A 22,196-nucleotide genomic window follows, 5' to 3' on the forward strand; every position below is an offset into this window, starting at 1 on the left:
AATCTTGTTTTTTAAGCCAGGCACAAAACCTCCCGAAACAGCGCCCACCAGCTCCAAGATGGAAAGGAACAAGGCGAGAAAATCTCGTCAATGCACGCCATTGACACAAGTTCAGCTCCAAGGCTTCCGTCGCGACTCTGGTTGGTGCTGCCGCTGCTATCCAGCAGAGCTGAAGGCTAGAGCAGTGGGGTTTCCTGAGCAGAGAGCCTCATCATCCCGCTAAGGGGAGGGGAGGGGAAACCGAAGCGCCGAGCTAGGAAGGACGAGCAAGACAAAGAGCCTCGTTCAAGTCCAAGGACAAACAAAGCGTGAAGCAGCTGAGTGCGATTGAGCCTTGGCTGGGCTCCGTCTCCGTGCCCTTGATACGTGGCCCCTCTCACAAGAGGGATCGAAATATCGGTTTTGCATATGTGCTCGAAACACCAAAGATCCTGCCGATGGCGTCGAGTGTCTAGCCTTGCTGTTTAGGCTTCGACTAACAACTAGCGATTCTCCATGCTCTAGCAACTGGCCTCTAGCTCTAGCTTCAACTTGCACATCAGCTCCGGGCCATAGCCCCAGCGCCAGACAAAGCTGTTGCGTCAATGCCAAGCCCAAGCTCCATATCTCGAGCCCACATCATCGGCCTTAGCACGATGAAGCAATCGGCGCCGCGAAGAGGGAAGAAGCTCGCAGATATCGAAGTCGTGAGTGATGCCGTCAATCAAGTCGCGGCTCTAGCGGATACGAGCGTATTGAAAGCGCAGTTGTGGGCATTCCAAGCACCAGAACCTATCGAGGCCCATACAAGCGCGGGCCCTGCGTCGGATCCCCGTACTTCGTACACAGCCTTTTCCTAACGCATGCACGTCTGACGAAACCAGACCCCGGACTCGCAACCTTCTCTTGCCGGCTGTCCTGTCATGCAACGTCCCAAGGCCAGCACACTGGGCTTGCATACCCCCCATATCGTACTTGTGCTCGTACAAAGTACAGAGTGCTCCGTAGCCGTAATACATGCAGTACCTTGGTAGGAAAGTACGGACGCAATGCAGTCAACCGCAAGTAAATTCCTCTTTGGTTCGGGAAGTCGGCTTTGCGCTGGATCTGACCAGCCACAAGGGTTGGGGCAACATGACAGCGTCCATCCATCCAGAACGCACAACGGCGGGTTGCCTGCACCCGAAAATGGAGTGCGGACTCCAGCAATCTCCAGACGCCGTATCCCGCCCTGTCCTAACACCAGACTTCTGGATGGTGCCAGCGGAGTCACTGGAAGTACATGGTTGCTTCGAGATGCTGCCAAGAGCCGTTTCCCAGTCATTACATCAGAAATATGCCCCCCTTTCCATGACATGGCATCGCATGGCATAGTGGTATCATGCCGCGTCGTATCCAGAGTTCGCTGGTCATCCGACACTACCAAACCTCGTACAGAGAATGCACTCGCCCACAGATCCGTATTACCTCCCTTTTACGGCCGAGATCTGCCGGTATACGGCAGCTGGCGCTCTGGAAGCCAATGCTGGCCTTGCCGCTTTGCTTCGTCTTTTGTCTGTTTTCACAAAGAACAAGATGGTTTTGCCCCCCATATTCCCACTTTTCCCCAATGGATCACCTTGGAGTCCCTGCATTTTGCTTTTCCTTTTCCTCTCTTGACCTTTGTCATTCTTTTTTTAGTTCTCGTTTCTGCTTCCACTCGTGTCAACTCGTGGCAGTGTGGAGATGGGACGAAATAGTATCGGAGACTGCTTCATCTGGAAAATCCTTGACGCCAAGTCCCTGCAGCCAATCATTGGCTACAGTTGCCTGAAGGGACCTCCAAGAGCGGGCAAGAAAGTTGAAGAATCATGACGGAACGCCGCCGAAAACGAGGCGAGGCTGCCACCCGCACTCTTGATTTGCCATTCGTGATCCCGTCAAGCCATAGTGAAAACGGCACGACTGGCTTCTTCCTTGTTGGCACCACTTGTTTGTTCGAATTTGGACGAAATGCCAACACGGTAGCCCTAAACAAGACACAATTCCCCTGGATAGATGGACTCCGGTCCCAAGCGCCATCTTGATAGTGCGCCTGTAAGTACGACTTGATCATTTGGCGCCAGCACTCAACGGCGCTACAGCATGTCAAATCCTGTCGAGATGTTTCTTTGGGGGTGCGCGCATCCGGCCCGCTTAACCAGCGCCTTGCATGCTCCAAGAGCATCTTACCAGCGTCCTCAACTCCCGAGCCAGCGCTTCACTCAATAGCCTCTTAGCCATTCCAGGTCCATGCCATTGCCTGTTCCTACGGCTTGTCAGTGAGCGGCAAAGGCGCATGGCTAGCCTTGGGACTCTTTCATGAAGCATCCATGTCAAGTCTCCGATCGTGAATCTGTTCTGGGCTGCTGTTGCAGTAGGGTTTTTACAGTTAGCCGGGGCATACGGTATGACGGCGGCAATCTCCTCAGGATTGGTGAAGAGTGTGAAATGACCCATGTCTGTTATGAATACGTCCAGCTGCCCCCTTCATGTGCATCTCTCATGCAGATAAACAACAAACAACTGGGCGCTCGCTGAACAATAGCCTCCTTTCTTTGGCTTTATTAGGATCCAAAGCACTCCGAGCATGTACTCGTACAAGCATGGAGCAATAGCAACCCGACTCCGTTGATACTATTGCCCAGTAGCACTTGTACTACAACGTAGTGTGGCCAGTGTTAAAATCAGTTGGAATGGGGGCCCATTTTGGATCCATACTGTAGTTGCCCAAGCTCCCTGCATGTCGACCCCGTGAGTGAAAGGTTTCTCTTCTTGGGGGCGATATGGGCGAGAATTGACTTTGAGACGGTGCACTTGCGAATACTGTGCAAGGGATCTCACCGTGGCAGCAGACTTGCCGAAGCCGACTTGCCCTGGGCTCAAGATACGGCGGAGTCCCCTTTTGCCATACCACCAAGTGGCCTCGTATTTAACAGGGCAAAAGTCTTGGCGTCCCCATCCCAGCACATCGGAATAAGAGCGCCCATCAATGGGTCGGTTTGTGGTCCCCACTGCTGCACATCACTCCGCCTGTATGTACAGACTTGTACTCGTCCGCAGCCCGCGCTTCAACGTCATATCTCGGGTTTGAGAGCGCGGCCGTTGGGAGAGCTCTGGTTCTCTGCGCTATCTATGCAGATGCCGGCTTATGGTGCGCCACTTTATACGACGGATCCTTGGTCTGCTAGTTGTGCCGGCGACAACTGGACGAGTAGAATGCGTGCCTGGCCTGGAAGAAGGACGAGAAAAGATAGACCAGGCTTGTCGCAAGTGAGTGCATTAGGACGCCGCTCGCCTTTTTGTCGGTTTCAATGCTAGTGATATAAATCTAGGCCTCGTCCGGATTAGCGCCGGGCAGTGCGCCAACTGTAACGCCGGTCAGGGTCCAGGTGTCGATGCAACATCCAGCCGTACCACTGCTTCTAGGTAGGGACAAGCACACGTGCAAGTAAGGAGCACGACATCGATCATAATTGGTGATGGTATGTGTCCTCAGGAAAGTCGAGCTCAAGCCCCGAGTCACTGACTTTGTACTCAGTTGCTCAACATATGTCGAGGTCGAGAGGCAGCAGTGGCGATCCAGATGCGAGAAATACGAAGTACGAGGCACGCTGGTCGAGTCTTGGTGATGTCGCTACCGTGGACTGAAGCTTGACTTTCGACCCGCCCGCCAAAAATGTATAAACGACATACATATTAACCAAGTGTTAAGGTTTCGAAACGTCACATGGTAATATCGGGGCCATGGGATGCTATGTCAACGACTGCTCCGATTATGGCGCGGTGAGACGGCCCAACTAAGGTAGCGCTTTTAGTCGTGAGATCTGGTGACTCGGCAATTTTCTCATCGGGTTTTCGGCTGTCTTACCCTGATGAACTAAGGCGCGAAGTCAGTTGTAGTGTTTCGTATTGAACAGGTCTGTGTCAAGTTCTGCAGTGTTGATTTGTCAATTGCGCGTGGTATGAGGTTGATCATGGATAGACAATAGATTTGAAATGTCAAATCTGGCCGTTGTTTTTTGCTTTTTTTTTCCGCAGCTCAGAGAAGCTACCTGGCTGGGGCTGAGTATCGGATACGCTAATAACGGCCAGCTCATGTACCTATGCAACGTTAGAATTGATTTGTTGGTCAGCTCTCCAGCAGCGGTGGGCTAACACTTAAGATGGGTGCTTGCTGGGTACTGGGCCCATATCGAGTGAATGATAGTGATGCGAAGATGTCGACGGGATTGGTAGAGAGATGGTGAGGAGAGAAAATCTAAGCGAGAGACGACGTTGTGTATCTTTAAGTATGATGTGGAGGCTGCGATGAATTGATGTATGCACTTCCCATGTACCTGCCATTCCACGAAGCATATTAGTACCTGCCTGTACTAAGCTTGGCAGGAACAATCCGACGGCAGCTCATGCAGTGGCGGCCGTGGCGTAACTCGCTTGATTTTAAGGTGAAGGGATTCTCAAGCCACTCAAAAACTGTCACCATAGATATACGAAACTCTGAAGAGATCGAGATCCGCATCCGCATACAGTAGATGGTAATCATGAAGCAGTAAAAAACATTGATGTCAATTTTCCTCTTCTTGGCAGCTCCCGGGTAGCAATAGATGGATGTATGAAACATTTCGTTTCTCCGCCGCTGACCACATGCGAGTAACGATGCTTTGCTCTACTCCGTAGTCTAACCCTAGACTTAAAAATGGTATTCAGACGGGGAAAAAAAGGATACATGTGGGGGGCGGGTGTCCAGATCATACTACCTAGGTACCTACTATGTCCCATTTATCATACTCGTAGCATAGCAGTGTTGCTTGTAGACGTCCATATTAATCATAGGTAATCAACAGATTAGGATCATCTTTAATTACGTTTGTGGAGCAATGCGCCCGTGCATGCGGTTGGAAACAGTAAGACTGAGAAGCAGATCAACAACAAAGAGCAAAAATCAAGAAAAAGACAGAGAGAACACACATCAGGAGCCAATAAGCAAAGCTCTGCTCCCTTCTCCGCAGAGGAGTGAGAGCCAGAGCGTTGACATCCAGGAACCGGGCAAGCGAGACTGGTTCGACCAGGTAGGAAGGTACCCTACGCCACGCCTGTACATGCCGTCTGGGGCAAAGCCAGGGCTCCAAGCCCGTACCCCTTGGCCATGCAGGACCTTCCGCAGCAGATGTCCACTCCACTGGTGCTAGCACCACAACGAATTAGCACCTGCGAGCAAGTCAAGCGCACATCGTATCCGCCCATCACTAACGCAATAGGCCATGCCATCTGGCTCGGCGCCTCTTAGCGGGCTAGTACCGCCTAAAGTGCTCCCCGAGTCGCCCCCCCGCGCCTGCTTTCGGGGCTGGTCCGCGACAAGAATAGCCACGGAGGGCGCCGTACAGCTCCAGGTCGCTTTTTCCTCCTCGCCTGGACGAACTTCCCCCCTAACCCAACCAGAATCTCTTCTGCGAGCGCTGGGGACGAGGCCGCGCTCATCGTCTCTCGTTCAGTTCCTGGGACTTCCATTCGTTCTCGCGGCGTGTCTTGTCTTGCGCGTCGCCTCTCGCAACCGGCACGACTTCGTCCATCGCGCCTGTTCCCATCGCGACCTGCGTCGTCCGTTGCAATTTTCGCTCTATCCGAAACGGTTCCGCTGGGCTCGTGTCGCTCGCTGCCACCGCCTCTACTTTCGCTTACCTCGCTGCTGAGCGCCTTATTCTTACCCTTGGGAACCATCGATCGTTTGCGTCTGCCTCGATCGATTTTCCCCTCTTGGCCCCGAGTCCGACTTTCATCGAATCCATCCATCTATTACTCGTCCTTCAACGGCCGGCACAAGCTCGTTGCGAGTGGGCCGTCGTGGTGGAAGCTGGATTTGATTTGATTAGCACCTGCTTAGGCACTACGGAGCACTGCGACCGCTAAGACAGCGCGCTCACTCGCTGGCCTTGGGTGGTTACAGCCTCCATATTTTCGCTTCCCCACCTGCGACGCCCTAGCGCAGTTTCTGTTTTGGGCAGGCTGAACAGACCACCGCCCGTCTCCCAAACAACCCGCCTCTCGCCAATTGGCTGCGCATTGTTTGTTTGCTGCGCTGACTTCGCACCGGGTGAGTAACTGTCCATGTTTATTTCCTTCCGTGGTCGCTTCACCTTCGTCACCCATTCTCTGCCCTCAAATAGCAAAACAGAAGAGTGACGGCTGGGCTTCTCCCTCTTCTTCTTTTGTTCCCTTTTTGTTCCCCTGGGCTTCGGCCACTGAATCATCGCCTGCAGCGCAAGGGCGGGCTTCTGCTTGTCTGTCCCTTTGGAATGCTGTCCCCAACGGCCACCCTGCCGCAGCAACCAGACGTTTGGTCACTGACATTCTTGATATAATAAGAGCCATGTCTCTGCCTGAGAGGCCCGGGGCTAGCCCCAGCTACGATCGCCGAACGAGCTATCGAAGTCCGCCGGCATCGCGACGCACGCGACCCATGGATGTCGAAACCGGCGCATACGAACCTTCAGTTGCCGGTCATCATCGTGGGAAATCCGTCTCCTCATACGCCGAAACTATTTCCAACTCTAATGTGAATACAGAGAGCATGCCTCTGTCCCCTACCGAGATGTCGGGCAGGACTCCTGACCCTGCCTTCACCCGCAAGAGAAGCCTCATCAGGCCGGAGAGGAACCGCATCGATAGAGACCACAGGAACTACCACTATCACCGCCATGCCGCCAACATGACCGTCCTGCCCTCGTCCACTGGAAATGACCCCCTGTTGGAGAATTTGGCCGGGTCGACGGAACGATCTGCCAATACCGAAAGTGTCACCGACGAGACTCCACGCCCGTCTCGTAGCCGAACCGCCAGCGGAGATCACGAAAAGAATGCCGCCACAACTCAACAGCGCCGCGTGTCGGGAAAGATCACAAAGGAAAAAAGCAAGCGATCTTCGAAACGCAAGGCCAAGCCGACCGAGGAACTGCGGCCGCCCAGCTTTTGGAATGTTTACTGCGCTATTGTGACCTTCTGGTGCCCTGATTTTATCCTCGGATGCTGCAAGCCGACAAGAGCCCAGCGTCGTGCATGGAGAGAAAAGATGGGATTGATTAGCATCATCCTGGCCATCATGGCCATTGTCGGTTTCTTGACGTTTGGCTTCACCGCTGCCGTTTGCAGTGCTCCTCCTGTGAGACTACGTGTGAACGAGGTCTCTGGCGGTTACATGATTTTCCACGGCGTAGCCTACAATCTGGCCAACTCTCACCACCCCCCGGCTGAGGGTATTCCTTTGAGGCAGGATGGCCTCGGCGCCAATGTCCTTTTCGACCTTCCACAGAAGCATTCCGGAGAAGACGGCAGCTTTCTTTTCCAAAATGTAAACGGCAACTGCAAGAACCTAATCACTGCTGCCGAAGGCTCTGATGTCCCAACTGATCCCGCCGGCGACCTGGCTTGGTATTTCCCGTGCACAACCTTCAACCAAGATGGGTCCTCGCAACCCAACCTGACTATTCCGTATTACCTTGGCTATGCCTGCCACACCTCGGTCAATGCCCGAAATGCCTTCTATGTCGACCTTCACGGCACGGCCGATGTGTACTTTACTTGGGATGACATTAAAAACAGCTCCCGCAACCTGATTGCTTATTCCGGCAGCGTCCTGGACCTCAACCTCCTCAATTGGTTCAACGAAAGCCAGGTCCAGATCCCTGATCGTTTCAAGGAGCTGCGAGACACGGATTCCGACGTCAACAAGGCGATTCGTGGTCGCGATGTGACGCGAATGTTCCAATCCTCGGCAGACAAGAAGTATATGCAGTGCTTCCAGGACATCATCAAGGTTGGCTCCATTGATACCGAGACTGTTGGCTGCATTGCTTCCAAGGTTGTGCTCTATTGCGCTCTGGTCTTGATTCTCTCCGTCGTCGGTGCCAGATTCGCCCTGGCTCTTGTTTTCCAATGGTTCATCAGCCGCAATTATGCCGCCGCCAAGACGTCTCAAAGCTCTGACCGGAGAAAGCGTAACCGCCAGATTGAAGACTGGTCTGAGGACATTTACCGCGCCCCTGTTAGGCTCCCCGGCGACGGCAGCACTGTTGTAACCTCGGATAGGAGCAAGCGAGCATCTTCATTCCTCCCCACTACTTCCCGATTCTCTGGTGTGTATGGGCCAGATCGAAGCTCCTCATCTCGCCGTGTTCCCACAACCATGGCCAGCCAAGGCGGCTCCAGCTCTCTGTATCCACCCTCTCCGATGTACAAGCAGGGCAATGACAGCCGCGCGAGTTTCCTTCGATCCGACCCGTTTGGCTCTGCGCCCATTTCCGAAGGCCCCGGCCCCGCTGGCTTTATTCACGAGGCCGTCGTACCCCAGCCTCCTTCAGACTGGATGCCCTTCGGATTCCCTCTCGCACATACCATGTGCCTGGTCACGGCCTACTCCGAGGGAGCTGAAGGTGTCCGAACCACCCTTGATTCTATTGCTACCACGGATTACCCCAACAGTCACAAGGTTATTGTCGTAATCTGTGATGGTATCATCAAGGGTGCGGGCGAGACTGTGTCTACCCCAGATGTCTGCTTGAGTATGATGAAGGATTTCTCTATTCCTCGCGATATGGTGAAGCCGTTCTCGTACGTTGCTGTAGCGAGTGGATCAAAACGACACAACATGGCCAAGGTATACTGCGGGTTCTACGACTATGGGTCCTCGTCCCGAATTCCAGCCGACAAGCAACAGCGCGTGCCCATGATTACCATTGTCAAGTGCGGAACTCCCGCTGAGGAAAAGGCATCCAAACCCGGTAACCGAGGCAAGCGTGACAGTCAAATCATCCTCATGTCGTTCCTTCAAAAGGTCATGTTCGACGAGCGAATGACGGAGCTTGAATACGAAATGTTTAATGGATTATGGAAAGTCACTGGCATCTCGCCCGATTACTACGAAATCATTCTCATGGTCGACGCCGATACAAAGGTTTTCCCAGACAGTCTCACCCACATGGTGTCTGCCATGGTCAAGGATCCGGATATCATGGGACTCTGTGGCGAGACAAAGATTGCCAACAAACGAGCTAGTTGGGTGTCAGCTATTCAGGTGTTTGAGTACTTCATCTCTCACCATCTCGCTAAATCGTTTGAGTCTGTCTTTGGTGGTGTCACCTGCTTGCCCGGATGTTTCTGCATGTACCGCATCAAAGCACCAAAGGGAGGACAAAACTACTGGGTGCCGATTCTGGCCAATCCTGACATTGTGGAGCACTATTCTGAAAACGTGGTTGAGACCCTTCACGAGAAGAACCTCTATCTTCTCGGCGAGGATCGTTACCTGACCACGCTCATGTTGCGAACTTTCCCCAAAAGAAAACAGGTCTTTGTTCCCCAGGCTGTCTGCAAGACCACGGTTCCAGATGAGTTTATGGTTCTGCTGTCCCAACGACGTCGCTGGATCAACTCGACCATTCACAATCTTATGGAATTGGTTCTTGTCCGCGATCTCTGTGGCACCTTTTGCTTCAGTATGCAGTTTGTCGTTTTCGTCGAGCTAATCGGTACTCTTGTGCTTCCGGCAGCCATCGCCTTCACCTTCTATGTTGGTAAGTTGTTGAACCCCGTGAAAAAAGGTTATCTCGCATTTAGATACCTCAGCCGCTGACTTATCGCTTTTACAGTTATTACGTCTATCATCCACCAGCCACCGCAGATCATCCCATTGGTGCTTCTGGGTCTCATTCTTGGTCTTCCCGGTGTTCTCATCATTGTCACCGCGCACTCGTGGTCCTATGTCGTCTGGATGTTCATCTACCTCTTGTCTCTCCCCGTCTGGAACTTTATCCTCCCAGCCTATGCTTTCTGGAAGTTTGATGACTTCTCGTGGGGTGAAACCCGCAAGACGGATGGCGATAAGGGCAAGGGAGGCCATGATGAGAGCAAGGGAGAGTTTGACAGCAGCAAGATTACGATGAAGAGATGGGCCGAATTCGAGCGCGACAAGCGTGTGAAGAGCGCTTATTGGGGATCGAGAGAAAACGTCGTTGGTGGCAACACCAATAGCTGGGCCATGCCTCCTCCTGGCCACCACAGCGAAGAGTACCTCTCTGACGCATGATTGAGCCATTATGACATATGATGACCTGAAAACTAATAATATCGGACCCCCCTTTCTATACTTTATCTTTATTTTTTGGAATAATGGAATACATATCGTCACATACGCATATTTTTATACAAACAACACAAGCTCACCTGCGCATATGACTCGGAGAGAGAGAGAGAGAGAGCTCGCCTATTGTACCACCATCCTTTGTTTCCCCCCTTGTTTTTCACTTGGCGAAAGAGATGACGGATGGGCTTTTAACGAAACGCGATTTGCTACATAGAGGAGGGACGTTAGCGTGATGAAGGGAAGAGGAGGAGAGATGTTTTCTTGGGCGTCGGATTTGTTTGTAATGAGGCAGGCGATTGATTGATTGAGTCTGATGGACTGAACTGATTGATGGATTGAATGGTCGATGAAGTTTTTTGCCGTACATAGCTTTTTTTGTTGATTTGAGCCCTAGTTCTGGGGGGAAAGATCTTTTTATGACGACGCCGGTTTATTTGTACCATGTCTCCCTTGTGCTCGCCAGAGCGATAATAATAAGCACGTTTTGTTGATGACTTGTTGCACAGGTGATTTCGGTAATTTCTAGTTTTTTCCTTGAAATTATTATCTATTAGGAGGATATTCAACATGAATTTCTTCTTTCTCTCCTTTCGTCTTTTTTGCCCTAGTGTCCAACCAAAACACTCAAAGTCTTTCATTCAATCATTCATTCGCACAAACCAATATCAACACGTATCAAACATGTGCAAACAGGGTATTATATCCCATTTCAAACAAAAAAGGAGAGAGAAAAAAAAAGCAGAAGCCATCTTCTACCGAACAATGAGCAGCCAGCCCTTGCCCTTCCCCAACGCCAGAATTCCCAAAAAAATCCTTCCATAGCCCAAAGTCCGTCGACGCCATTTCAACGCCGGCCTACCATCATAGCTGTCGATGCATATGTATTGGGGAGAGAGAGAGAGAGAGAGAGAGATAAGAAAAAGAGAATCAAGGCGAACAAGGCCTTCTGAATACTCGACATTTATTATTCATAGTGGCCTTGTCCTCTCTTGATGATTTAACCCAAAAACACAAAGCCTTGTTATAGCCCAGCTTATAGACCCCAATCGTCGCGGTATATTCATTTCTTTGAATTCTCCACCTCCTCGCCCAGCTCCCAAGGTTTGCATGGGTCGACGAATGTCGATATGCGCTGGTCGCCCCATCGAGCGCCAATGGTGACCCAGACGTGCTTTTGGGGAGCGGTTGCATGGACCGTCTCTCGGTATCCGGTCCATCTCAGACGTGATTCCCTCTCCATGGAGCTGTTGCCGAGACCACCGTTGGTAGCCCACTCCTTAACAACGTCTCTGATAAACTCGACCTTTCGGCGAAAGTCGTTCGCTGCCGGGATGCCTTGAATCTCCGGTTCGATCTCAGGCCGCCTCCTCGATGCCGTAGTCGCAGTTCGCGAAGATGATCTCGCCTGGAAGTTGAGCAAAGTCTGTAGGGGATACGACAGCGTGGCACGGTCGTCCAGCGCGGTGGCACCAATTGAGCCTGTACTGGCGAGCCTCTCTGCCGCCTCCTGAGGTAGATGCCAGAAGTGACACCAACTTCCTGTTGCGTCTAGGACAATCTTGGTATGATCAGGGAAGTTGAACTACGTAAAGGAGCCATTAGTATCTCATTCCATGCCGCAAGGGTTACAAATCTTCATCAGGAGTCTTCTTACCTGAAGGTGTCCGTCACCAAACACCCAGCAGCCAACATCTCCGAATCGCTGGTAGAAAGTTACTAGCTCTGCAGGCGTTCCCTTTTGCCCGGGAGACAAGGTGCTATCTGCCTCGTCCTCTTCGGCCAGAACGTCATCCCGGCCATAAGCAATCATATAATTGGCAAATTTCTTCCACAGGATGATTCTTTCTCGCTTTCGGTGTTGAAAGACGTCCTTGCCAGGAGCCATCTTGCCGGCTGTACCATCCTCGTTTATGGTCACTCGAAACTGGTCGGGAGAGATTGTAACCTGAGAAAGGCCAGCCTCGCCATTGTTCTCGAAGAACTTGATGGGCTCTGTCATTGGTACCGGCTGATGGCGGTCTATGTAGGAGTCATCTTGTCGTCGAATGATATGTTTCTCTGCGCTACGAATGAAGACACCTGCTGGAGGGAGTAAGGCGGTTTTGCTACCTTCAGTGGTAGGAATATCACGAAGGATGCATCCGACGCTGCCGTCGTTCAAAATGTAACCGAGACCAAATTTGTTCGTGTAATCAACCCACTTGACCACAATATGAGGATGTGGTGGCGGCGCGGTCTTTGAAGAGATGATGGCCATGGTACGGGCGTTGAGAGCTCGCTCAAGCTCCGTCTGGAGTTCGCGCAGTCGGTCGAGGATATCATCGGGCTTTGACCCTGGCATTTCCGTAGGCGACTCGGCGGGGCTAAACAAAGTGGCTGATCGAATGGATTCCGAGTTTCGTCTTTTGTGCAATGGTACATTTGCGGACGAGCCTTGCGCTGCCCTTTCATGTAAATTCGGTGCAGACCGAGCTGCTGAGAGCTGAGCTCTTGCTGATACGCGCATAGTTCTGGCAGTGGTAGCAGGCTCGGGGGCCTCTTTCGACGGAGGTGACGGCCTTCGAGTGGCGGAATCTGGTCGGTCTGGACGGGGTCGGATTTTGGTACTTTGTGAGGCAGTGAGGACCTCGGGAGCGGTTCGAGTCCTTGTAGAGGTAGAAGGGGCGAGAGGTCGGCCTTGAGATCGCTGTTGAGCCGCGAAACTCTGAGGGGGCTGCCGTAGAAGGCCTGTGGGAGGAGGCATCCTTTCTGAGCCGGCGATGGCATTTTCCTGTCCCTCCATGACCATTGAGCGTGCAGAGACGGATGCTGCATGCCTTGCGCGGATCTGCTGTTGCTCTCTGAGCCAGTCATCAAATGGTCGATAAACTACGCCGTCCGCGAGAGGGATGATGGGTGTCAGGCCTGCCTTTTCCTCGGCAGCCATCTCTTTCCAGATCTGAGTGTGTGAAGGCTTTTCTGAGCTCCAGGGTCCAACATTGCATTCCCGGCATTGCTCCTTGAGGTTACGGTGAGACTGGGCTAGCGTAGAGCTGCTCAGACGCGAGGCATAGTACTCATCCGGGTCAGGAGGCACTTCTCGCAGCTTGGAAGTGATCTCTACGGATGCTGGCATGTAGCCCGTAGTAAAAAACGGATGCTGGACAATGGCGTCGGGGTCAGGCCGCTGGTCTGCATCCTCAAGCATCGTGGCCACCAGGTCTTTAGCCTCCTGGCTAATGTATTTCTGGGATACCTCTGCACTTGGCCATTCGTAATCTCGCTCCCTGGCACGGCGATAGATTTCGTCTGTTGTCGAAGACTGGAAAGGCGGTTTCGAGGTGAACATGGCAAACCTGTCCGTCTTCATTAGTTTTTCTTTTGAAACCGTAATACAGACTTCCAATTGTCGGTTGATTCTTACATGATGATGCCCAAGCTCCAAATATCAACCATGTGGTCATGGCCTTTCTTTCCCTTCTCAAGGATCTCAGGAGCAATGTAATTCGGTGTGCCACATAGAGTGGTTCGTCGGATGGTTTGCATGTCCCTGCCAGTGACTACCAACGCAGCAAGGCCGAAGTCGCCAATCTTGGCATTCATCTGGTGATCCAGAAAGATGTTGCCCATTTTCAAATCTCGATGAATAATGCCCTTGCTGTGCATATACTTGATAGCGCCGGATATCTGAACGGCATAGAATCGGACCTCGGGCTCGGTGAGGCCCTTTCGACGCTTCACCATGTCCATGAGAGAGCCGTTGGGGCAAAGCTCGAGCGCCAGGAAAGTGCAGTTGACGTATGAGAATGCCCTGAAGAATTGAACAATGTTCCTGTGGCGCATCTTGGAATGGATTTGCAACTCGGTTTGAAACTGCCATGTGGTGAGCGGATTTGAACAGCCAATGCGAAAACCGCAACGGTACCAACCTTTTGCTCCATTTTGGAGGGCATTTGGCTCTTGACAATCTTGAGAGCGAACTTTTGCTTGCTTGGTAGCAGCTGGCCGCTGTAGCAGATCGCGAACCCTCCCTTTCCCAGCAATTTTCCAATGTGGTAGACGGCGCCATCTGGACGATCTGTGCTGCTCGGCTCGACGACCTCTGGCGGAGGAGGGGGCGGGTGTTCTTTGTCTTTGGCAGCCTTGAGCTGGGCGGCCGCTTTCGCCTTGGCGTCTGTGGTTTTGGGCATTCGCTGGGCGTTGACATCCCTAGGGGACAACGCCTCCACGTCGATGCCTCCCCTGGGAACTAGCCTGTGTGCCATGGCGACAGAGGCTCTGCTGGTGCGACGAGAGGGCCGGCCGATTTACGTAGCGATGAGGAATGGGCAAGCTGAGGGATTCAGCAGTTGCTCGAGAACGTGTCGTGAGGAGCCTAAGCAAAAAAATTCAACGCGATTAGAAGAGAGGTCCCTTTTTGCAAGAGAGCTGAGATGCAGGGGCAAAGGTGCGCGCCCAAAGCTCAACCAGGTGGGAGGCAAATGGACAAGAGAAAAAAACAAAATAGGGCGAGGCTCTCTGCTTGTGACATAAGCCGCATCGAAGCAGCCCGGCGATGCTAAAAAAGGTCGACTCACAGGATGCTTGGACACACGCAGCATGCAAAGGAGCAACGATGCAGCAAAGGCGTTTGTCGTGACCAGCTTCAAAGCATCCAGCCCGCAGCTGTGTCAACAAAAGGCATCAAGCAATGCTGGATGGCTGTCAGGCGGCTGCTCGGCCGGAGGATGGAGGTTATGATGCAGGAAAAGGTGAGCGCAAGCGTGACCAGTCGCAGCCCCAGAAGCCCTGGCAAGTTGACGTTGACCCCATATTGTGATTTGTGTACTTTGTGGGAGCTGGTTGCTGCTGGCAACAGCATGGCATCTTGCGGGTCTCACCGCCATTGCCGGATTGATAAGTGGCCGTAGCGAGGGATTTGGGCCATTGGGGGGGGGGGGGGCCCACAGCGGCCAGATTGGCTGCCGTTAGGGGCCTGGAGGCGTTGCGAGGGAGGGCTTAGCGGACGGTAGCGCCTGGCTCCCACTGAAGCTCTGCCCACTAAGCACCAGATAACGGGCGAGGAATGTAAGGTATGTACAAGCACATGCCTAGACAGCTGTCATGTCAACAACGAGTCGGCGCTGGCGAATCAGGCTGGCATTGAGATTGGTGTGGTTGGTGCCTCGACACATTCAGAGCATAGCCGTACTCTAGGCACCCAGTTTAGCGTTTTGCTCCAGTGTGAGCTGGCAGCAAATCAGTTCAAGCAAGGCTCAAGTTACATAGTTGGGCTGTATGCTCTCCCGAGGGCCAGCGCCGGTGGGCACCGGAATAATCGCGGGCTCCGGTGCGGACAAGACTCGAGGCAAATTCATGGCGATGGCCGGCTAGCTCTTCCCGCAAGGCCTCCATGAGAGGCACATGCTCAGCCCAAATATTTGAACCTCGCGCCTCGAACAGGATTGAAACTCGTGATGGAGTAATTGGCAGCGACGACGCCGCCCGAACTCATTGAACCGGACAGGGAACCCCGCAGACGGCATCGGCATCGGCCCCAGACCTCGCAATGGTGCCCCTCCCGTTGTTCAAGCTCGCCTCTCTTCTTGTGCGGCACGTCTCCAAGTATGGCGCGGTACGTATTGGACCCTGTGAAGCTTTTCGCTGCCGTCGTTTTGATGCTGATGCCATGCCGCTTCTAGAACCGTATCAAGGCCCAGGCCCATGACCACCCGCGATTCCGGGCGTTCGCAGCCAAGTACGGCCAGGCGATCCACCAGCTCAACATGAAGATGTCCGTCGCCCTCCTCAGAGACCCCGAAGCAGAGCGACGAGCAAAGGAGATTGCCGAAGCGCCTACAGTCAAGACGCAAGAGCAAGCCAAAAAAGACGAAGAGGCCAAGCAGAAGGCTAAGAAGAAGAACGAGCCCGAACCGGCAAACTATCCCAGGTTTACGCTCCAAAACGTGTGGAGGCGTAAATTCCGGCCATTGCCAGAAGCCAAGGCCGTCGACCTGTTTGCCGATGTTGCTGGCGACACGTTTATACTTACCGTGGCGGGAACATTGATTATATACGAGTACTGGAAATCGTCGCAAAAGCCCGATGCCAACAAGGAGCGGTTTGATGAGCTGAATAGAAGGTTCGAAGAGCTCCAGAAGAAGGAAGAGGAGCTCGCAGATGCCGAGGAGAAGCAGAGACAACGATTCGAATCTCTCGAGGAGGCTCTCAGGGCATTGAAGGATCCAAAGACGAAGCAGCCGCTGTTGCCGTCATTGCAAGTCAGCTCCTAAACAGCGTACGGCGACTGAACTCGGTCTTTTTGGGCCGCTCAACACTCCACTCAACGTCGCAAGCAATGTGATTTTATTCTTCAGTTTTTTACTTATACTGGACATAGAGCGTGTGGAATAAAGGTCGATGGATATGAAAAAGGATCAATGGGAAAGGAATTGGACATGAATGGCGTGGGGAAGGAGCGAAGAGGCTCATTCCCATGCCAGCTGTCATGGGGAGCATTAGTAGTCTATATCACAGTGGACATCTTTCATACATACAACGTGAATAGAACCCTGAAAAGAGAGGGAAACTAGAAATTACTTGAAGAGCAAGACAGCCGAATTGTCAACTTTGCTTGTCACTAGAGAACCAACGACGGCAATGTTTTGCTCATCTCTACGGCAGCGAAAGGATTGGGCAGCAGTGGTCCCAGCTCTTTCACGAACCACTGGCTCAGGTTGGAAAGGCGAGTCAAAAGCTATTGAAACAAGACCCTGATACCCAAAAGGCAGAAGCTGATGTCAATTGTTCGCCAGAGACAACTCTCGATGGATACGATGTTTCTTTCGCATTAGCACCGCAAGGCAAGCACCATCAGAGCTTCTTCAGGATCTTGCTGCTCTCATCTGAAGAGGCCAAAACGACAGCTGCCAAAGCCAAGATCGAACGGCTCTCCATGCTCGACGGCGGAAAGAATGTAGCTGTGATGCTGCTCCTAGACCAGAGCGGACGTGTGGACTCCTTGGTTGAATTGCAGATGAGGTGAGAGCTCACATCCATACCTGACCTTGCACCTACATGTACTCCGTAGGTAATGCAGGGCATCTGCCGCAAGCGCCCGTCCCTGACAGAAGAGCCCCCCAGCATCGTGACGCACGGCATGGCCTCCGTCCCCATAATCCCCATGTCGTCTGCAGCGGAACTAGTCGGACGCTTGGATGCCCTGCGCCGGCAATGTGCCCAAGCCCATACCGCCAGCGTTTCCCGTCGCAGTCGCAGCCGTGCCGATGCGGTGGCAGAGATACGCGGGCTCGCATCGCATTGCGTGCACGGCCAGGCTCTCCCTCGGGAACATGTGGACATCCTGACTGACGTTTCGGCGGGATTGGGGAGCTTGGCACAGCTCGTGTTTAGTGCAGACGGACAGAGGAAGATTTGCGACCTGCTCGGCGATGCGCAGGGCGGCAGGGTGATTTCATTCTTCACGCATGGGCACGAGGCCAATCGCCGTTTGGGCATCTGGGGACAGGCACAGCCATTCCAGGGCGAGAGAGACGAACGGGACCGGTAGAGCTTCGAGTTTTGCGGCGAATGGCAGGTTTCTTCTATCCGTCTATTTTTTTTAGAAGATCAATAAGCAGTTGATGAATGATGCCTACTACAGTACTTGTACGAGTGGATGCTTGAGCGGGGATACAGACACCCAGAATCAGCTGCCTGTCAATTATGTCTGCCCGGCCGTGTCATCCGGTCCGTCCTGCTCATTCACACCGTCAGTCCCGGGCTACATATCTCGTCACGGAGCTGTGATTGCTTGTCAGATTTCCATTGCCAATATCACGGCCATGATCCATGCGCTACGAGTACGAGCCCACGTGAAGAAGAAGAAATCTGATGAAAATGGGCCAGCAGGGCGGTCAATGTACGAGTAGGCACAGCTCTCTCAACTGTAACGGGGCAAATACCTAGTGCTGGTCAGTAGATGGTGATGGCGGCGGTGGTTGGCTGGGGGAACCGAGAGGGGAGCCAATCAGCGAGCGTGTAGAGCCGCCCTGAGGCTGAAGAGGGCAATTCCATGGTAATCCGGCGAGGGCGCCGGGGCCACGATTTTCGACGGTCTGTCTGGCTACGAGATGGTTTTTTCTTCTCTTTCTCTTGTCAAGCAAAAAAAGGCCGTTTAAGCGGTCTGTCATTCATCCGACGGAGGGCCCTCGGCTTGCTCTAGGCATGCTAATGTAGAGTGATTTGATGTGATGAGAAAAGGTGACGAACAAGTATAGATAGCGATAAGTGATGTATGGCCATCGAGTTGCTAATAATAATAGAGAAGCTGATTTTGGGCTGGTCCATCAAGTCCCGCCGAATAAACAACCAAGCATCAAGTCGATGGCAGAGATCGTTTCTACGAGGAGAAAAAAAAAGCTTATTTATCTTGATTCATGCGAAACAAGAAATCTAGAAAACATTAAAAAAAGGCGAACAAACACAATGTAGCATCCGCCTGCTCCCGCCAACGTGGCAAGCGGGACATGGAAAATGCAAGCACCAAAAAAATTGAAGGGGACGCTCAACCAACAGCAAAGATCTCAAAGGGCAACAAATGATGAGTGACGCCACAGAGAAACAAAAAGAGACGGACTGGTATCGCGACCCGCAAGTTTCTATTTCCAGGACCCCCCCGGGACGAAGGTATCATGCACAGGCACATGGGTGCAGTAGCTTGTAATCTTCCTTCTCTCGCTCTTTTTTTTGCGCGAAGACGGACAGGGGAGGGAAGAGTCGAGTCCCGCTGAGGAGGAGGCTTTTGCTGCCCTAGACGAAACAGGTCAAACGCGGCGTGCTTCACAATTGGGCCATGTGAGACTGCCATGGTCGCGCCTCTGTTCGAGGGGTCGAAAAAAGGGTCTTTTGTCTGTTTCCCGTTTTTCTTTTCTTTCTGCTACTGTATTGAAGAAATGACGGAAAAAAGAAGAGAGAGGGAGGGAGAGAGGAGCTACATCGTTAGTTCATGTACGGAGTAATGTTGATGGCATCCCAAATGCAAGGCATGCGGAGCAACAGGATGCCCGGATCGCAACTCCGAACTGCAAGGGAAAAAAACACACTTGACCCAACATGCCGACGTGCCTGTTCGCTCTCTCGCCAATGTGCGGCTGCAGCGGAGAGTGGCATCGCATTACATCGCGTCGCAGCAACCGGACTTGATTCGACACGCTCTACCGCAGGAATACTTGGTTGACATGCGCTGGAAACGGCAATCATCCCGCTCGGCCAGTGGTATCTCGCAAGTACTGCCCGTCCATCAAGCTCCAATGTCCAATGTCCAGACTACAGGCATGGGATTGAATTGAATTGAATTTGGTCTCATCGCAGGGGTCCAGTATAAGCCAGTGGACCATCCCCCCCCCCTGTTCCTCCAACGCACAGGAGCAGCGGCATGCGCGCTGATTGGCCCTGGGCCACTCTGTAACCGCCGACGATGCACCAATCGCCGCTGTTCTCCAGAGGCACAACACCAAAAGAAGCAGCACAGCAAGACAGACAAGAGGCCCTTTCGCACACGCCATTTGTGTGACGATGCATGCCTAGCAGTAGCTCGTCTGCAGTCCCACTGGCGCCCGCCGGCTTGGCTCTCTGTCGTCCGATCGGCTGAGACTGTCTGTACTGTACACGTATAGATGGAAATGGACGGGATATTTCACCCCCAGCGCTTACCGGTGCATTTACAGTACATGTACTCGACCTTTCCCGCATTTTCTCTTGCTCCCACTGCTTCAGAAAAAAATCTCGTCCTTTTTGATACCCCCCCCCTCCAGCGTTAATCCAGATTGCACGGCCTCCCTTTGCAGGCCCTTCTCTCTCTCTCTCTCTCTCTCTTTCTCCTCCCCTGCACGAGACCACGACCGCCCGACGACTTTCGTTTACTTTTGCTACTACGCCTAGTCCAGCAACTTGAAACTCCCGTCTAAATAACCTCCCCCCCTCTCACCCCCCCGGATCTGGCATTTTCGAGCTGCTGGCCATCTCGTGAACCCTCGTCGCCAAACAAACCTCAAACAAGCTCCTCGTTAGACATCTGCCTCAGGTCCATCTCCACCCCCCTTGGCTCGAAACGGATATCCATCTATCCGTATTCGACCTTGGCCACCCATCGCATCTCCCACCAAAAGTTCATGATCCAAGCTCGACAAGCATCGCCAGCACGGCCACTATTACCAAGCTGAGGCAGACCAGTCGATCCCTCGGCTGCCCATCTCGCTAGTTCCCGGGACCTGACACAAGGCCTCAAACCGTCCTATTTGCCCAATCGGCGCCAGACGCACAGGCACCAAAGAGAAACCAAACCAGGGTCAACCGGAGGACAGCCCAGCCGCTCTGGCGGGTTTTGCTTCCAATATAGACTCGAACCGCCCTGCCCTCTCCTGCTGTCTCGACTTGGTTCTTCCTTGGCCACTCTTTTTCGTTTTCCTTTGTGTCACCCAGCTGCGAGTCTGCTCGGTGTCCTTTTTCTTCTTCTTTTCACTTCTCTTTCTCTTGATACACAGGTCCGGTACCTGTTTTCATTTTTTAATCAAACTTTATTTTAACCTTTTTTCTTTCTTTTTTTTTTTCTTCGTCTTCGAGGAGTATTTCGGTAGATCCGATTTTGGCTGTGGTTTTATTGTTCAAGGGTCCAAGGGAAAAAAAAAGCAAAACAAAGGAAGAGAACATCTGGGAATTTCTCATAAACGCCTGAGACGAGAAAAAAAACAGTAACGGGAATACAAACAAGCATCCCGGATCACGACGACAATTTTTATTTTCTTCCATTCTCTAAACCGCAACCATGGGAAAGCTTATCAAGAACCACTGGGCCCGCCTCATCATGTTGACGGCCGCCACCTGTACGTGCTTCCTCTTACATACAAATACGAACATGCGCAATAACTAACACCTCGCCCGCCAGACCAAATCGGCGCCGCCATCGAGGGCTACATCTGGCCCAAGATCTTCTGGGACTTCCTCACACACTCGCTCGACGCCGCCGTCCGGCCCGCCCCCATCCTGCAGACCATCAACCTCGTCTTCGGCATCGCCATGCTCGCCCTGGAGTGGCCCCTCCCCCTCATCGCGGGAACCAGCATCCACCGATCCATCGAATTCCGCCTCGCCTTCCTCCCCCTCACCGCCCTCGCCTGCCTGCTCATGTATCAGGCGACAAACCCCGGCCTGTACTATCTCATCGGGATGGGTGCTTATTTCTGGGCTTACAGTGAAGGCGAAGTACGTTCTTGAATCCCCCCCTTCTCGTTAAATTAGTATCATGCTCAAAGAGACTAACATGGTCCCCCTTGTAGATCATTTGTGCAAAACCCTGGACTCTACCTCCGCGAAAAGGCAGCTCAGGCGGCAAAGTCTGAGAACAAGGACAAGAAAGGGGGTGGGAAATGGAGCAGTGAACGATTCGCATCTTGTTAGAGAGAGAGAAATACCAAGGGAAACACATTGGAATGCAAAGGAAGCAAGGCAGAGGAAAGGGAAAAGAAGGGACAAGTCAAGGATCAGCGTTGTATGTACAGTAATTATTTTTTCGGAATCCCGCGATGAAACCGCCAAATCGAACTTCTCTACAAGAGGCCTCACGAGAGCCATCTCATTCTCCGTCTCCGTCTCTATCCGTTTTCTTTTCTTTGCAATTTTCTTAAGTCAGTTGGCATTTGGTAGCGTATGCTGCAGTGTATGATTATTGTTGTTCACGTTGACGGGCTGTATTTCGTCATTCTTTCCTTGTCCTTTTTTATAGTCACGATTGTTTCTCATTTAACCTGATTTGAACATGCACGAGAGAGATGAACAGAGAGACGTTGGGGATTCAATGCTTGATTATTCCCTTGTAAAGAGATTCCTACTGTAATTACGTAAGAAGAGCGACATTGTGCAGGCGTGGCTCACAGCATGACCTCTGTCACGGAGCGCTGTAGCTGAAGCTTCCTCGTCGCTCAATCAGCTCATATTCCATATCCCTCGGACCACCATCTCGCTGCCATAATACCGCTAGAGAAAAAAAGAAAAAAGATGACAAGGCGGTAGGCATCGAGTGAGACGCACTCAAAAGAGCTCACTA

General features: G+C 52.5%; 5 protein-coding genes across 5 annotated transcripts; 4 read left to right on the forward strand and 1 right to left on the reverse strand.

The window, feature by feature from the left end:
* Nucleotides 1-5,261: 5,261 nt before the first annotated feature.
* On the forward strand, nucleotides 5,262-5,907 carry Triagg1_9869 (uncharacterized protein; the record flags this gene model as incomplete). The annotated part of the gene is made up of 2 exons (XM_062904874.1): nucleotides 5,262-5,378; nucleotides 5,440-5,907. The coding sequence occupies 2 exons, from the start codon at nucleotides 5,262-5,264 to the stop codon at nucleotides 5,905-5,907; spliced, it is 585 nt and encodes a 194-aa protein (XP_062751211.1).
* A 460-nt stretch (nucleotides 5,908-6,367) lies between these two features.
* Triagg1_9870 (CAZyme family GT2) lies at nucleotides 6,368-10,078 on the forward strand (the record flags this gene model as incomplete). Its single annotated transcript, XM_062904875.1, has 2 exons — nucleotides 6,368-9,566; nucleotides 9,642-10,078. 2 exons carry the CDS (start codon nucleotides 6,368-6,370, stop codon nucleotides 10,076-10,078), a joined length of 3,636 nt encoding a protein of 1,211 aa, XP_062751212.1.
* A 1,117-nt stretch (nucleotides 10,079-11,195) lies between these two features.
* Nucleotides 11,196-14,379, reverse strand: Triagg1_9871 (uncharacterized protein; the record flags this gene model as incomplete). The annotated part of the gene is made up of 4 exons (XM_062904876.1): nucleotides 11,196-11,717; nucleotides 11,790-13,470; nucleotides 13,539-13,987; nucleotides 14,044-14,379. The coding sequence occupies 4 exons, from the start codon at nucleotides 14,377-14,379 to the stop codon at nucleotides 11,196-11,198; spliced, it is 2,988 nt and encodes a 995-aa protein (XP_062751213.1).
* Nucleotides 14,380-15,662: 1,283 nt separating this feature from the next.
* Nucleotides 15,663-17,663, forward strand: Triagg1_9872 (uncharacterized protein; the record flags this gene model as incomplete). Its single annotated transcript, XM_062904877.1, has 4 exons — nucleotides 15,663-15,728; nucleotides 15,796-16,364; nucleotides 16,778-17,117; nucleotides 17,184-17,663. The coding sequence occupies 4 exons, from the start codon at nucleotides 15,663-15,665 to the stop codon at nucleotides 17,661-17,663; spliced, it is 1,455 nt and encodes a 484-aa protein (XP_062751214.1).
* Nucleotides 17,664-20,918: 3,255 nt separating this feature from the next.
* Triagg1_9873 (uncharacterized protein) lies at nucleotides 20,919-21,492 on the forward strand (the record flags this gene model as incomplete). Its single annotated transcript, XM_062904878.1, has 3 exons — nucleotides 20,919-20,976; nucleotides 21,039-21,355; nucleotides 21,430-21,492. 3 exons carry the CDS (start codon nucleotides 20,919-20,921, stop codon nucleotides 21,490-21,492), a joined length of 438 nt encoding a protein of 145 aa, XP_062751215.1.
* Nucleotides 21,493-22,196: the final 704 nt, after the last annotated feature.

Source organism: Trichoderma aggressivum (genome assembly GCF_033847375.1).
Source record: "Trichoderma aggressivum f. europaeum strain CBS 100526 chromosome Unknown scaffold_060, whole genome shotgun sequence".
In the NCBI taxonomy this organism is placed as follows: Eukaryota; Fungi; Ascomycota; class Sordariomycetes; order Hypocreales; family Hypocreaceae; genus Trichoderma; species Trichoderma aggressivum.